A 16,144-nucleotide genomic window follows, 5' to 3' on the forward strand; every position below is an offset into this window, starting at 1 on the left:
AATCTTTGTATCCCAATTATTCTTTTGAGATTGTTGTTTGGGTTTTAGGCAAAAGATTAAGATTTATATATTCATTATTTTTATAGTAGATTATCTCTAGTTTGCCTTGTGATTCTTACCCTTTACGTTTGAGAGATTTTTTACATAAATCTTAGTATTATATTTGATTATGATTTTTATTTAATTTCAGTATTATAACATATTAGTATTTATTCATACATAAAAGTTTAGTTCTTCTTTATATCTTATTATTCTGTATGACCGCCTCTACCACCGTTGAGATCCTAAAAGAACTGCCTCCTTCACAAGACAAGACAGAGATCGGCCGGGAAGAAGATTCTCTGGTGGTGGAGGAGGCAACATCAGCTGGGCGAGGCGGTTGGCCCAACAGGTTCAACTACACGAACTGAAGCTTGAAATTTGGTATGTTCTTCCAGAGCATATATTTACATGCTGATGGTAATTAGTGCAATTCGATTGAGGTCCTCTCTCCATAAAGTTCATCGGATTAAGATATGGAAAAAGGAGGTATCTTTCTTCGCACGAGATTCCTTAGCGTGGCTCTGAATCCACACCTAAGGGGAAGGGATGGAGACGATGAGTTGTCGCCCATGGTGGTTGAGGCGCAGCTGGCCCCCAACATCACCTTCATCCCAACACCAGTAGAACGTACACGATTTTAATTCTTGACATGACCTCCACGTTCTCTGTTTCCATCCATCAAACTCGACTCCACTCTATCAACAAAAGCAGTGATTTTTCCCACCCGCACTCCTTTCTGTGGAAGCTTTTATATGGTAAAAGTTTTTCAAGTACGCCAATATGATCGATGTTGGTAAGAAACAATGCCATCCTGAAAGCTTTCAGACCTTGATGACGGACAATTGTTCGATGAAATGTCAACTCGAGAATTGGCTTTCAGGCTTCGGTCCCGATGTTATGCTTGCCCACGGAAAAGCCTTTATTGAAAGGGTCGTAGTGCAGGCCCACCGCCGAAAGCAGCGGCGGCCCGCGCGACTTGGTGATCCGAATCTTCACCCGCCGCGCCTTAACCGGCGACGGCAGGCGGTGGAGCCGCTTGTATCCCACCGTCGTGCCCTTCGCGACCAGCTTCCGGTCGGCGAACACCTCGTGTTTCATGATCCGCTGTCCCATGGCGATCGCCTCCTGGATTCTCACCACATTGAAGCTGGCGTTCGCCCTCGGCAGGGCCAGCTCGATCCAGTGCCCGCGCCCGCGGTCGCCGTCTTCCGCGGCCCAGTAAGTCCGGTCGTCGCAGTCGAGCACGTTGTCTGGCGCGAAGCCGCCGCCCTCGCCGCCTCTCTGGGTGCTGGCCTTGGCGGCGCTTCCCGCCGCGAGGTCGGTGGAGAAGACGCTGTTGATCGCTGCGCGGAAGTCCCTCAGCCTCTGCATGTCGTCGTCGGACACGAGCCCGGTGGAGTTCGGCGGGACGTTGAGCAGCAGCACGCAGTTGTGCCCCACGGAGTTGTAGTAGATCTCCATCAGTTGGCTCACCGGCTTGGCGGTCTCGTTCTTGTGCCAGAACCACCCGGGCCGGATCGATACGTCGCACTCCGGCGGCACCCAGTCCGTGCCCCGTGGATCCCCCGTATTCAAATAGCTGCCGAAAACACACTTTTGTTTTCTGTTACCCATATCGAAAACCTCTCTCTATTCGGAAACCAAAAATGTTTTTGATTTTACTGCTTTCAGAAACATGAGAACCTGAAATACCTCTCCAGACTTGCATCTCCGATCCTGAGCACGGTGCGGTTGACGGTGGACCAGCTAGTGGAGCCGGCGGAGCCAGACTCGTCGCCGACCCAGCGGATGTCGGGGCCGGCGTCGGAAAAGATGTTGATGGAGCTCTGCAGCTGCTTCACCGTCTCAAACCAGTCCTTGAAGTAGTAGTTCATCTTCTTCGCCTTCTCCCCCTTGGCGCCGTCGAACCATATCTCCGATATCCTCCCGTACCTGCAGTTCCATCATCCAGCAAACGGATCCAACAACCACGGCCGGAAGAATGTGCAGATTCGCTCACCTGGTAAGCAGTTCTTGTAGCTGGGCGAGGTAATACTCGTTGTACTCCACTTCCAGGCCGTAGCTCTTCTCGTGGCGGTCCCACGGCGACAGGTAGAGGCCGACATCGATCCCTCGGGCGCTCGCCGCGTCGACGAGTTCCCGGACGACGTCTCCTCTGCCTCCCTTCCACGGGCTCCTGGCGACGGAGTGATCGGTGTACCGCGACGGCCACAAGCAGAAGCCGTCGTGGTGCTTCGCGGTGAGTATGACGAGCGAGGCGCCGGCGCCGGCGGCCGCGTCGACCCACTGACCCGTGTCCAGGGCAGCCGGGTCGAACAGCGCCGGGCTTTCCTCGCCCGTCCCCCACTCCGAGTCCGTGAACGTGTTCATCCCGAAGTGGAAGAACACGATGACCTCGCGGCGCTGCCACTTCAGCTGCGACGCCGACGGGATCGGCAGCCGCCGCAGCGGTGGTGCCACCACCTTGGAGCAGGTGTACTGGCATTGATGAAGCAACAACACTACCCAAAACGACGTCCACCTCATCCTCTCTCTCTCTCTCTCTCTCTCTCTCTCTCTCTCTCTCTGCTGGTCGTGTCGTCCAAGGAGACTTTGGTATCTATCGACCAAGTAGCAGAGGTGGTTAGAGATGATGGCGGTAAAGGGGAAGAGAGAGCACGAGAAGAGTAATATAGTTCACGGGGTGACACTCTACGGCACGAATATAAATTTATATTAAAATTTTTATAAAATATGATAATTACATAATTTTTATCAATCAATAATAAATATAAAATATTCACTAAATTATTTCCTAATATAATAGATCACGTTGAATATGAAATATTTACTAAATTATTTCCTAATATAATAGATCACGTTGAGATAATGATCTTACCGTTATTGACAGAATAATGATAACATAAATATCAAAATATTAAAAGAATCATGATAATCTTATCATGATTTATTTTTTCTCAATAATATCTTTCCTAATAAAATCGGTAAATCATAAAACTGCAGCATTAAGGTAGAGTTGCACCAAATCCCGCAAGCGAATCAATATCTTCTTCCTTATTAGTTTCTCTTTGTTTATTAGCTGGAAATGCACGCACTTTGTCAAATGATAGTGATAAAAAGACTAAATAGAGAAAGGATAGAAAGAAAGATTAATAACATAAAAAGGAGATTTTCATTGGGATCCCCTTTTGTTATTTAGAATCTTCATTTAAAACTTTTTAATAATTTTAAAAGTTTTTTTTGGTAAATAGATGTAAATATTCTTAATTTAATCCTTAATTTTAATGAAAGATTTTTACTCCTTTTGTAACTTTTTTTTTTTCATTCCTTTTTTTGTCCTTCTTTAGTTACTTTGTCAAAACATAGTAAAGGAAAGACTAAATAGAGAAAGGATAGTAATGTTGATAATACATCGTGATCTCTTTATGTTATTTAAAGTCTTATTTTAAATTTTTTTAATAGTTTTAAGATATTGCTTTGCAAATAGATATAAATATTTTTGATTTATCACTTAATTTTAATAAAAAAAACTTTAACTCCTTTTGTATCAATTTTTTTCTTTTTTTATCCTTCTTTAGAGATGGTTGGAGCAACATTGACGACAGCCAGAGTTCCACTGTCAACACTCATAAGGACGATTGAATGGACTGTATAAAGTAATAATAATTGAGAGATTGTGAGAAATAAGAGCATGATCGATAATTAAAGGGTATTTATTAATAATTGATAATAAAGGGGTATATATATATATATATATAATAATTGGTAATTAATAAAATAAAGATCTGAGTAGGTGTGGGTTAAACTCATTATAGTTTTCATGTAAGGCAAATTGAGGTGTATGACAAAAAAAGATGGGAGTGTGTGAGACTTGGGTGACTGTAAATTATTGCAACAACACAATATATGAAGTCCGATACAAAAAAAAAAAAAAAACCAAGTAGAGAAAGAAGGAAATGATGGGCGCTATTGCGAGTCCAACGCGGTCTGATTTGATGTAAGGCTGGACCCCAAAGGGAACCTAAGGTTCTTAACTTTTTATCTAAACCATTGATGGAGTGATTATATATAGATTTACTTATCAATCATTGATAGTAAAAATATTAGGATCAAATTTTGTTTTCACCGCTTAGTAAGAATTTTAAGTTGCTTGTGTGGGTGTCACAATCTTAGGGATCTAAGAAAGGCTGGGGAGCTTACTTTGTAGTAATTCTTGAACAAAAAATGGTCCCGAAAATTCTCTTCGGTGAATATAATCCAGAGAGAGAAAATTGGTGCAGTCACCACCGTGCAGCATCTCAACAAAATGGTCTCGGGAAAACTTTTGGGTGTCAATTTATTGGATTTAGGTATCATTAATCTCACCGTCATGAGTAGATTCTAAATATAAAAAGATCTTAAAGCATACATATATTGGATCCTTATTCTCTTTATCGTAAGTAGATTCTAAGGATAAAAAGATATCAGCAGTGAGGTTACCTTACCGAGTATCATGAGGATGAGGATTCTTTCCTAATAATTTAAATTTTTGATATTTGTGGTTACGCTATTATATCATAAAAATTGGTATTGTAGCATCTCATGAGTTCGGATCCTAAATCTATTATATCCTAAATTGGTATTGTAGCAAAATCATGTAAATTCTTGAAAAAAGAACTTTAGGTTTGAGAATTTTTTAAATAATATATTTTTTTAAAGTAATCATTCTCCTCCTGTCTATCATGCCTTTTCGCATCGTTAATTGTCTCCCCCTTATCACTTATATCTTCGTGCATAGGTTGATTCCGTTGATTGTTTTATCTATGCTTATAATATCTTTGGGTCCGACAAGAATTGACGTGAATGATCATGCTTATAATATCTTTGGGTCCGATTAAAATATAAAAACAATGATAAAAGTAACTCTAAGGAAAAAGAGACGAGTATGCATAACGAGAGATGGCAGTGGGTTCGATAGAGACAGGAGTAAGATGATTTTTTTTACGTATTAAAATTTTCAAAAAAAAATAAATTTAAGAAAAATTTCTGATAATTCGCCCAATATAAAACGAAAAAAAAGCTGTGGATACCATCGGTGAGCTTACCATGTTCCAAAAAATTGGTCTTGGTGTGGATTTCTGTATTTTTATTCTCACACCGAGTGAGAGGATCACGTGAGCTTACCACACAGCCATAACAGGACAAAACGACTCCAAGAGGAGTTGTCGACATCAGACACTTGGGACGCGTGCAGTTTTTATTCTCACTCCTTGGTGGTGACAGGAATTCACAGGTTTTCTAATCATCGTGTGTGTTTTTTTACTTGTACCTTCAGAAGTCATATTAACTTCAATTTGATTGAGCAATAGATTGAGTTGCTCTAAGATGGCCCTAAAAATGATCAATCCATCCTATTCAAATAGCAGCACAAGGTGTGTAGATAAAAGATTCTCTCTGCACATATTACAACTATCTATACTTGACAATTTCGACAAATTTTCACTCTTCTTTTCTCTCTTTTAATTGTATCCTAGTAAGTAATGTGCCATCCATAAAATTTGATGTTATATCTGATTTTAAGTGTTTTATTTTTTTTAACAAATTAATTAAATAAAAATTAATTAATTAATTAATATAAAAGATACATTCAAGCATAGAAAACTAATATAATTTTTAAGATACATTCAAGCTACCTGGTCATCCAAATATCAAGTATTCAAGCATAGAAAATTAATATATTCAAGAATAGAGAACTAATATAATTAATCCGTCTCAAAAGTTTTTTTTTTTAAAATTAATATAAATTTTTTTTCTACCTCGATATCTTCTTCTACTTTGTGGATCCTTAGACTAGTAATATTTCATTACAATTATTTTATATATGATCTCCCCTCTCTTCGTATAGGCGTGACAAAACCCAAGGATTACTCTCAATATTGTTTGATTCAAATGAAGCTGGTCAACCAACTATACAATTCACGTAAGAAGTTAGAAAAACAAGAAGATTGAACGATTTCGCGGGCACAAAGGTCAAAGTCTTACATATTAGAATATTAGAAAAGTGAGTTGTAGGTAACGAAAGTACAAAGGATGGATACTATACATATGAATAGAGAAGGGAATAAGGTGACGTTGAGGAGTTTGCTTTCGCCCAAATAGCCTACGAGTGTGATCGTTCCATCGGCTACCACTCGTGCCAAAGTTCCCGCTTCTGTGGACAGCAACCCGCCATTGTATGTTCCACGAGCAAGCCGGGATGACATAACTCGAGAGAGGAGGGATAGATTGACACCTGCAACCATCGACAATGTTGACGAAAAAGGTGAACCAATTCTTCTGTTCATGCTCGCTAATTATCATCAAGCATGTCAAAAGTTTAAGCTTTTGAGTATTGTGATCACCTAATCATATCTTTTAAGTTGTTATCAAGTTAGGTCATGAGTTCCCGCTTAGCTCTACCCCACTTTCTCAATATTTATTTAAAAATATTTGTGTAAGTACTCGTTAAATAATTTCGTATTAAAGGGAAAAAAAAAAGAGAAGCTAGATGGGAATAAATACTTATGCAAGAATCCATCTAAAAGTTAGGCTGAATGACCCCCATATGTTACAAGCACTTGGCATGTGCAAAATGCAAGGATGAGATATGGACTATAAATTTCTGAGAGAAAAAAAATTATACTTTGTTAACCATCTAAAATTTGGAATTCAAGTAGGATATTTTTTGCTGTCACGAGTGAACGAGTGATAAGGTATATTTTGGGTCCAAGACACGTCACAACCGATGCACATATTGTTCACCAACAACGAGATCTACTACCATCGATGCACATGTTGGTGGCTATTTAATAACTATTTTCTAGTTTTTAGATACAATGCTATTGAGAACTTTGTGGGTGCGGGTGCTAATTGAATTGAATTTATGTGTAAACCATGATGATCAATTATTGGTCTTCTTCTTTATATCCTAAAGCTGCATTTGTACGTTGTCCTTCACAAAACAAGTGGTGGGGGTGAATAAAAACCATTACAACAATAACAATAGGATAAATGGGGCCAAGCCGTAGGATCAATGTTAACTTTTGTTTTCCTGAAACTGATCTCACTTAATTCTACATCTTCCTTCTCTCTGTCTGGAATTGTAAATCACTTACTTTTCTCATCCCAAAACTATTGACAATATATTTCTAGTTATGATTATTCTGATTACTTGTTTCACACCCTACTCCTCCTCCTTGTCTATGGTTTCTGTATATACATATACATGTATTTATATATATACATGTATGTGTATATATATATACATGTATACATATATATATATATATATACATATATGTATACATATATGTATACATATATGTATACATATATGTATACATATATATATATATATATATACATATATTTATATATATATATATATATGTATACATATATATATATATATATATATATATATATATATATATATATATATATATATATATATATAGAGAGAGAGAGAGAGAGAGAGAGAGAGAGAGAGAGATAATAAAGTAAGTAAAGTTATTATTCTTAGAAACCTGAGTTATTTAAAAATTGAATGTTAATATCAAAACCTCTACAAACTTTGCTCAAGATGGTCAGAGAAGCCAAAATAATGCCCAAAGCTTAAAAACCATAATATCTATCTAAAGACATGATAGTGAATCTGATTACTTGTTGGTTTGGTAAATATTTTTGGATCAGTGAGCATAGTAATTACCTTCGAGAACTTCAGCAGCCACAAATGTAATCAATGCTGAGCAAACATATTGTGGCACTACGTAAGAGTTTGTGAATTGGAAGCTCATTATTACTCCTAAGAAAACCAAAATTTCAGACCCTAACAAGATCTGCCTGTAAAAGGAAGACAAAAAAGATCTAATACGAGTTAACTACAAAAAAAAGTACCTTGAATTGCTGTTACAAAGTAAACTGACTAACAAATAAATATCAAGGACAAAATTCAACTGCTATATGTTCAAACTATCAAGTATCATAGCTCAAAGCAAATAAAGGGGTTCGATGCAGAGCAGAACCTAAGTTTAATCTAAGATGAGATTGATCAGCTTGCACCAATAGTTGCTGGCCAAATAGAACACATCTTGAAGTTTATTCTGTAACACTGGCCTAGTAAAGCAAATTTATGCATGAAACATACCTGTCTTCAAACATGTTACTTATATAAGATCCAACAATGGCATTAACCGGAAGAACAGTAAGCCCCAGGATTGCAAGAAATGCTGCAACTGAACTTGTAGACCACCCAAAGTAGCAACTAGTTATGACACTTGACTCCGAGAGTAGTATCTCTATCACATATTTGAGCATGAAATATATCAACAACAGGACCTACATAAGGATAACAAGTTGGTTCATTAATTCTTCAATCATGGATGATAGTTGCACTCATTTATAAACAATGACATAAAATGAGTGAAACAAAAAATCTCCAGAATCAAGTTAAAGATGATGCTATGAAATTCCTAACCTTTGCTGATGGAGTAAGCAATCTATATGCCGAAGCAACTGAAGTTGCAGGTTTGTGAGAGTCTTCTGAAGCTTCTTCCCTATCATTACATTCTTCATCTCCATCTTCATGTTGCTTATGCTCACAACTTTGTAGCAAAGGATGAACAAGGCCACTTTCTAATGCTTCAACCTCCATGCTTCCTGTTCAGGATCAGAAACAGTGACTTTTATCATTAATCTTGCATAGTGTACTTATCAATAGAATAGCAGAAGATTGGTTTGGGTACAAAAAGTTCAAGATACTTATCTGAAAATGAAACAACCTTGAATCCTTCTAAATAATTTATTTGATAAAAAGGAACTCTAGAATATAGGTGAGACAACAACTCTGACAATCAGCTACAACCAGATCCCTGTCTGCCAAATTATTCAATGAATTGGGCTCAATCATTTCTTTTTACTATTTTGTACCCTATCAATCTTTATATTTGGTCCCAAATTATCCAACCAGGCATTGCATTCCTGTCTGGTGTTTTCAATGAGTAGCTGTGTAGACCTTCAAGTCACAAGTCACAACATAGTTTTCTTTTTTTTTTTATCAAGATTGTTGCATGCAAGGAACCAATCATGTTAACGATTGAAAACTCAACGAGTACATGAAATTTTCCATGATAACATTGATCAGCTGCATGATATTTTTTAAGATCAAGGGATGTCATAATCAACAGTGATAGCAATACAAAGCCTTTCAGAAAAACCACAAAATTATCAGCAAATTCATTGTCATCCTATGTAAAAGATGGGTCCTTTATTGTCAACCTGTTGAAGCTTTCAAGGATGAGGTAGGTTAATGAAACAAGTACTAGACTTACATTTTACACAAATAATTTGGACCAATATAGATGTGTTTCCTTGACTTGCAGGAGTCTCATCACAAGAATATATCCTGGATCTATCAATTTTGTTCAGTCATATATAAATAACCAAAAATCTCTGACCAAAATTAATGAAACTAATACTAAACCTCAACTAACAACAGTAAACAAATGCAAGTCATAACAAAAACTATATTCAGAAGCAGTTCCTTAGGATGTAAGGTCAAACAAAAGTCATGAGGTAAAGATGTGTGATTAATGCTCTCAACAGCCACCAGCAAATTTCATCGAGCTGACATGAATTCAAACATCAACTACAGCCAGCACAGGTGTACAAAAGCAATGATATGGTCATGGCAAAATCTAACTAAGATAGGTAACCCTTTTCTCGGGGATGGAAATCAGTGTATGCCATTTTGTCAGAGGAATAGTGTTGCCTGATCTTAGTCACTCTTCCTAGTACTCTGTTTCTCGAAGAGTAGAACCTAGAAAGCAAATTATCTATTGCGTTTTTTTGCTGAGAGATGCATATGATCAGTATATAACTAACACGTACTAGTGAGTGGTCTTAAACAAGGTACAGTAGACTCTTTAGACTGAAATGGTACAGTTTCTGTAAATGTACATATTTGGAAGTTGGCATATGCTCATGTATATGCATCATATGCAAGTACATGCAAAGTAAGATGATTCAAATATAACATACCAGCATCCACATCTGGAGACAAATGTTTTACTTTGTAGTCATGAATTGGCTCTTTGAATGAAATCCACAAACAAATCAAGTATGCTAACCAAGCAAATGACATAACCCAACCAGATAAAGTATCTTGATTAATTGTTAGCGCATATATTTTGAAATTAGTTTGAAGCAAGCCAGCAAGAGCAGGACCGCATGCCATCCCAAGAGCACTTGCACTGACAAAACCTGCAGAAGCCTGCATGCGGATTTTAAGAGGAACACAATCGCTAATGTATCGACGATTAACAGCCCTCACAGAACCCATCCTGCACATGAGTACATTCATCATAAGAAAGGGATATATGGAGATCATGTTTCAGATTAGGTAATAAACAATATGCTCAAATCTGATCCAAGGTTTCTACCTGTAAAATAATTGAACATAAAAGCATTAATGGTGATACTTCTACAAGTAAAAAGTTCTACTGAGTATATACCCATGCCTCTAAAACTGAAAAGATCATCATGCAAGGCTTATCACATCATCCAAGGGCTTGGCTCTAAAGAAAGCCCAAAATTGAGAAGGCAAATCCATACTACCAAGCCAATATTAAACCTAAATAAAGCTGGTGCTAAATTCCTTACCTAATCAAACTTAAGAGAGGTGTCTGCCATCATGTAATGCTGCAATGAATGAAAATAAAGGAGGACAACATCATGAGCTGATCCTAAATGTTGAGCAGAGCAGATTTTTGACATAGGATGGCCTTCCCAAATGAATCAAAATTTCAGGTGAATTTTGATTACTTGGCAATATTTGCAGCTTACTTGGCTACATCAGGTGAATTAGTTGCTGTTTCATTTAGAGAGGACAATTAAATTATACTGAGAAGCTAAATGTTGTCTACTGTGTTTATATTTATTCTGAACAACACTATCAAAGGGAATAGTATAAAAAGAGCACAAAACATCTTAGAGGCACAAAGATGTGAAGAAACATATATTTAAACTTCATAAATCCCAAGCCCAAGCAGAAAAAGAAAATATTAAACGTATGAACTTAAATAGTGACTATTCCTCAAGGTTATTTGAAACTTGGCATAGACAGGTCTGCGAACTCCACTTCAAGTTACACAATGTAGAATAGTTATATGCTGTTTACATGAATGCATGGAGTCAATGTTTATCTGTCTCTTTCATATACTGGTTCTTGGCAACCATAGAGTACTAAGAATATTTACCTATCACCTATCAAACACTTATCAAGCTATTGTGTCTGAAATAACTACATATACAAGTTTCAACAATCACACTGCCTTGACATTCAAGTGCCTAAAAGTCAAGGAGTGCATTGCTAAAATATGATAAAACAGAAGAAAATTCAGATTTTAGAGCAGACAATTCACCCACACATTTCTGTAGTAAGTTTCATACTCCTTGAAACTAGTATACAATTATAAATCCATAGAATAATCATCATGAAATATAAAGTCAACAATTTTACTTACCCACACAAGAGACGGCCGATGAGAAGAATTGTTAGGGAGTCCAGATCATAAGCCAATGCATATAGAGTATTGCCCAAAAAGAGCACAATGCTGCTAAATACAAGAGGTTTGAAGTATGACCTATTAGACCATGCACTAAAATAAACTGAAGAGAACACTTGTGCAACAGCCATAGAACCAATAATAACCCCACAAACTGTTGCAGCAGCTCCAAGGTGCATTGAGTAGTGATCAGCAGTTGGTACAATGATATAAGTATTAACCATATAAAGGTAGGTGTTAGCCAAGTTCAAGAGAAGAGACATAAAATTATATCTTTTATGATCAACTTGGTCCTCCTCTGAACTAGATGCATCTTCTTGAACAATAAGTGCATGTTGACCCAGATATTGAAGGAAATTCGTGGAATGGGTTAGCTTGTGTACTGATGCATGTATTAGATGAATCACAGGATCCTTAACCTGATGCAAGAAAGAAAAAAGAACAAGACCAAATATTTTGAATTAGATGTTCATGGAAAGAAAGATAATCTAAATGTAGCTGATGCAATATCAACAGCAGATGCAGGACCAAGGGAAGGCCTGGATTTCAATAGGGATTCTTTGTATTTGATTTTGGGGTTTTACTGGCTTTTAGGATCATTTGCATGATAAAAAATGACTAATCCTAAGGTAAATTTATAAAATTTTAAATATATGAATAACCAAGATTTAGCAATTGAAATTAAAGAAAAACATACAGAAATAACCAGCAAGAGCTCTAGCAAAAGAAAAAAATGAACCATCAAGCAAGGTTTGAAATATCGTACTGTACCGACATTTCGACATTCGCTCGGTATGGTATGATACAGTATACCGAGCAATATACCGCTCAGTATATATATATATATATATATGTATGTATATATGTATATATGTATGTATATATATGTATATATATATATATATATATATATATATATATATATATATATATATATATATATATATATAATTCGGTGACATCGCCTCTCACTTCTCCCTAAGCGGGGCGACGTCGTCGAGTTTTTATATAATTTTTTTAAAATATGTTTTATATATAAAATATTTTTATAAAAGGTGACGTTGCCTTTAATATATATATATATATATACATACATATATACCATCCGGTAACGAGCGGTCCATGTACCGGTCAGCTAACGGATCGGTACGTACCGCCCGGTACGAGCGGTATTATTCGAAACTGCATATCTTGCCACCAAATAGCATATTCATAAGAGATATATAAAAGAAGGTAATGAATAAGGTGATGGAATTGAATGCAAGGTACTAATAAACCCAAAAAAAGATTAAAATAAAAAAAAGAAAAAGAGATACTAAAAAAGAATAAGATTTTCTAAGATATACTGTGTCTATATCTATGATGTTATCCAAAACTCTGCTTTCTACTTGTAACATTAATTAATCTCCTTTATAATTTGTTTCTTCTTAACTTTCAGTAGTATATCTGTTATGAATCTGCTAATTGCTGATTTCTCAATAAATTATATCTCAATTGAACTCTGCCAATTATTTATTATTGGATCATATTGCCTAAATGTGCAGCTATTAAGTCCTCGTTTATTCTTAGATATGAAATATAACATATGTATCCTTGACTTAATACAATTTTATTACTCACATTGATGCTAAACAGAGCCAAAACTAATCTTATTTATGGTAAACTTCAAACCATATGCCCTTCAGCTGATAGAAAGCAGAACTCTCTCTTTTAGAACCCCAAATATGCTTTTGTATATTAAACATCACATTGTCAGATGAACCATTTTGGTCTTGCATCTAAGTCCATCAATGATGCTACGTAGAATATAAATCATACCGTCAGAGTTGTTGAAGGCTGATCATAAATGGACAGATAGCTTCCCTGATGCTCCTGAAGATCTGCAAGTTTGCGAGACAATGCTCCCACAACAGCTGCTATTCCCTAATTCAAATTAATGCTTCAGTGAATGTACTTGATGTGATATAGTGTTTTAATAGTAGAAAATATATCATAACTAAAAGGAAGTCAAGGTTGAAAAAAAAGAATGAAAGTTCCTGAAGAATACTGACAAAATGTATTAAGGTAATATTGGACAGATTACCACATGCTTGAAGACTTGCTGCAACTGAGAATAAGGATGATTTGATCTAGTACTTAAATAATAATCTGTGAATTTGTAGCCAAAGCATTTATCAAATTTCTTCAGTATTTTACGAATACCAGTAGCATTCAAATCTAAGAATCTGAGAAGTCTTAGAAGATCATGTCCAACTGCTGCATATGCTTCACGTAGTTCAGATATCTCAGATATATCTGGATGCTCAAGAAGTTTTGTCTGCTGCTCGTCCAACTCTTGAATCCTACATGCAAGAATCCCTTGTTGTTCCAGAAAAAAGAGGACAGTCTTCTCAATCTGGACATAATAATGAAGAGACCCGATAAGAAATGCAAGTTCACATGGGTGAAAAAATGGATTCATAGTTTCCTACTGAACATACTCTTTAAGATCTATAGAAGATAACAATAGGAATGCTAAAACCAAGTATTCATAACTAAAGAAACTCAAAAGTACTTTTTCAACCGTATTATCATTATAAAGAGAACAACTTTTTCTATCAACCACATTTGGTTTTAATAAAACAACAGCAACTTTGAACATCATAATTTAAGTCAGAGGAATATGACTCAAAACACTGGTAATCTTCAGGCAAACACATGTGCATGACTCAAAACTTCAATGTCCATGGGCTTTGACACTGTAAGGTCTGAACCAAATATAACATAAATTTGAGAATTCAGCCAAGATTCACCAACCACAGATAAATAAAAATTAATTTTGTCCAAAATAAACTAAAAAGACAACCTGATGGAAGCTATACATACTTGGTCATCTAGCATCTTTGAAAATTCTTTTAGAACATGGTGACGATCTTTTCTACCTTGCTGCATTTGTTGAACAAACTGCTCAACCATTTTCTTCATCAAATTATAATTAATATAATATCTGGAAATAGTATTAAATGATTAGTCCAGGTGAAACAGTTAAGTATTGAAAACAAAGCTTAGCATCAGTAAACAACAACATCTGACAAATCAAATGAGACTAGAAAAACATAAACAAGAAAAATTCCAGTCAACTGTAAGTAATTAACTAAAGAACTAGGACCATAAACATGTGATAGCTAATTCTGCATTCTTCTCTGTTACTCATATCAAGCATCAATGGTCCAACCCAGCAAGAAAAATTAGAATGCTTCTCCTTTAAGTACAAGAAACCAACAAGTATTACACTAATACAAGAAAATTTCTGATACCAAACACAAATTGTCATGTATGATTATAAAAATTGAAATCTCCAAGAAATAAAACTATCAGAACAATAATGCACCATGAGGAAATTCCAGGAGTCCAGATAATATTTAATGATACTAACAAGGAAAAAAGTATTAGAACAATGAAAACAAATAAAATGACAGTGCTCTCTGCTAGCCTCAAGACCAAGAGAAGGCTAACAGGAGAATCAGAAAAGTCTGGAAACATTGTATTTACATACTTATGTGCTGCCATTTGCAGTCAATATTTATTCATTATGTTGTATGTTTAAGTTGGTGGCATATCATCATGTGTCTATGTTGATGTGATTTCTAGCAAATAATCAACCCATAGATCAAGTAGGTGTAGATTGACAACTGTCTGTAAGGATAATAGAACAACTGTTATGGCCATAGTAGACCACAACTTGATGAGTAAGAAGTGAGAATGCACCCAAGCTGATATATGGTTTCTTGCTACCGAGAGCAGACAAAAGTAAGAGTCTCATTTGGAAAGGAGTGCAACTTAATGTAGAACTTACAAAAGAAAGCATACCTTTCCCACTCTTGAACTTGATTAGCCATCAATTTCTTCCCAAAATTAACCATTTTGACAAAAAGCGCAAATGAATCTACACTGCAATTCTACAAGATAAAAAAGGAATCAGACTAAAATATAACTTTAGACCATAAAAAACAACTAAATCAAGCAAAAGATCTACAGGGTCATTCAAATTACACAACTAGCATAGATCATAGAATCATTCTATTTGGATCACATTCACTCAGTGATTCTCTGTAGCCAAACCAATCTTGCTGCTAGAATCAGCAGTTCCTACATGCTAAAAGAGATGATTTCAATTAAAGAGAATGAAAATGTGGAAGAACACGATGCAGACAACATTCCCAACCGAGCCATATAAAGAAGAGAAAACCACTCTCTCAGCCCAAATAAGTCGACAACTTTTCTTCTTACTCCACAAGAGGAAGCCTAAATACTAAATAGCTAGCTCCTTCAATCCATCTGTCTCTCTACAGTTACTCTCTGAGATTCATTTGGCAGCACACATGGTCACTCAAAACCACAAGAAATCTGAATATAAGAAGGTTTATGCACTACATTCTGCTTCCACTCATCAGTAAAAAAATCTGATGCTTATAATCTTTCTACGGCTGCCACAGGACTCGTTGTGAATGTCACCCACCAAGTGAACCCAACACCTACCT

The 16,144-nt window shown here is 36.3% G+C and overlaps 2 protein-coding genes and 1 long non-coding RNA gene across 4 annotated transcripts; 1 reads left to right on the forward strand and 2 right to left on the reverse strand.

Moving 5' to 3' along the window:
• The first annotated feature begins 272 nt into the window (after positions 1-272).
• LOC135632830 (uncharacterized) lies at positions 273-1,952 on the forward strand. Its single transcript, XR_010494800.1, has 2 exons — positions 273-423; positions 1,714-1,952. It is a non-coding gene; the product is annotated as an uncharacterized LOC135632830 (long non-coding RNA).
• LOC135632829 (alpha-L-fucosidase 1-like) lies at positions 754-2,689 on the reverse strand. The gene is made up of 3 exons (XM_065141639.1): positions 2,042-2,689; positions 1,735-1,974; positions 754-1,621 (listed from the first exon to the last, which is right to left on the reverse strand). The coding sequence occupies exons 1-3, from the start codon at positions 2,566-2,568 to the stop codon at positions 919-921; spliced, it is 1,470 nt and encodes a 489-aa protein (XP_064997711.1). The 5' UTR covers positions 2,569-2,689; the 3' UTR covers positions 754-918.
• A 3,375-nt stretch (positions 2,690-6,064) lies between these two features.
• Positions 6,065-15,526, reverse strand: LOC135633078 (SPX domain-containing membrane protein OsI_17046-like). Of its 2 annotated transcripts, XM_065142151.1 has the most exons (11): positions 15,474-15,526; positions 14,490-14,610; positions 13,708-14,019; positions 13,443-13,547; positions 11,583-12,037; positions 10,095-10,400; positions 8,921-8,934; positions 8,537-8,700; positions 8,207-8,397; positions 7,769-7,902; positions 6,065-6,313 (listed from the first exon to the last, which is right to left on the reverse strand). In XM_065142151.1, exons 1-11 carry the CDS (start codon positions 15,524-15,526, stop codon positions 6,075-6,077), a joined length of 2,094 nt encoding a protein of 697 aa, XP_064998223.1. In that variant the 3' UTR covers positions 6,065-6,074. The 2 variants fall into 2 exon arrangements, with proteins under 2 accessions (XP_064998223.1, XP_064998222.1); XM_065142150.1 differs by lacking the exon at positions 8,921-8,934 and having other exon boundaries at positions 8,537-8,718; positions 10,099-10,400.
• Positions 15,527-16,144: the final 618 nt, after the last annotated feature.

The sequence above is a fragment of the Musa acuminata genome, chromosome BXJ3-3 (genome assembly GCF_036884655.1).
Source record: "Musa acuminata AAA Group cultivar baxijiao chromosome BXJ3-3, Cavendish_Baxijiao_AAA, whole genome shotgun sequence".
Taxonomy (NCBI): domain Eukaryota; kingdom Viridiplantae; phylum Streptophyta; class Magnoliopsida; order Zingiberales; family Musaceae; genus Musa; species Musa acuminata.

Excerpts from the sequence above, each read along its gene's own strand:
- LOC135633078 (XM_065142150.1), bottom strand. The coding sequence starts at position 15,526 with ATGGTTAATTTTGGGAAGAAATTGATGGCTAATCAAGTTCAAGAGTGG. Across the intron at positions 14,611-15,473 it reads CAAGTTCAAGAGTGGGAAAG|ATATTATATTAATTATAATT; the intron begins GTATGCTTTCTT and ends TACTATTTCCAG. Across the intron at positions 6,314-7,768 it reads GGCTGCTGAAGTTCTCGAAG|GTGTCAATCTATCCCTCCTC; the intron begins GTAATTACTATG and ends CGATGGTTGCAG.
- LOC135632829 (XM_065141639.1), bottom strand. The coding sequence starts at position 2,568 with ATGAGGTGGACGTCGTTTTGGGTAGTGTTGTTGCTTCATCAATGCCAG. Across the intron at positions 1,975-2,041 it reads CTACAAGAACTGCTTACCAG|GTACGGGAGGATATCGGAGA; the intron begins GTGAGCGAATCT and ends ATGGAACTGCAG. Across the intron at positions 1,622-1,734 it reads GGAGATGCAAGTCTGGAGAG|CTATTTGAATACGGGGGATC; the intron begins GTATTTCAGGTT and ends TGTTTTCGGCAG.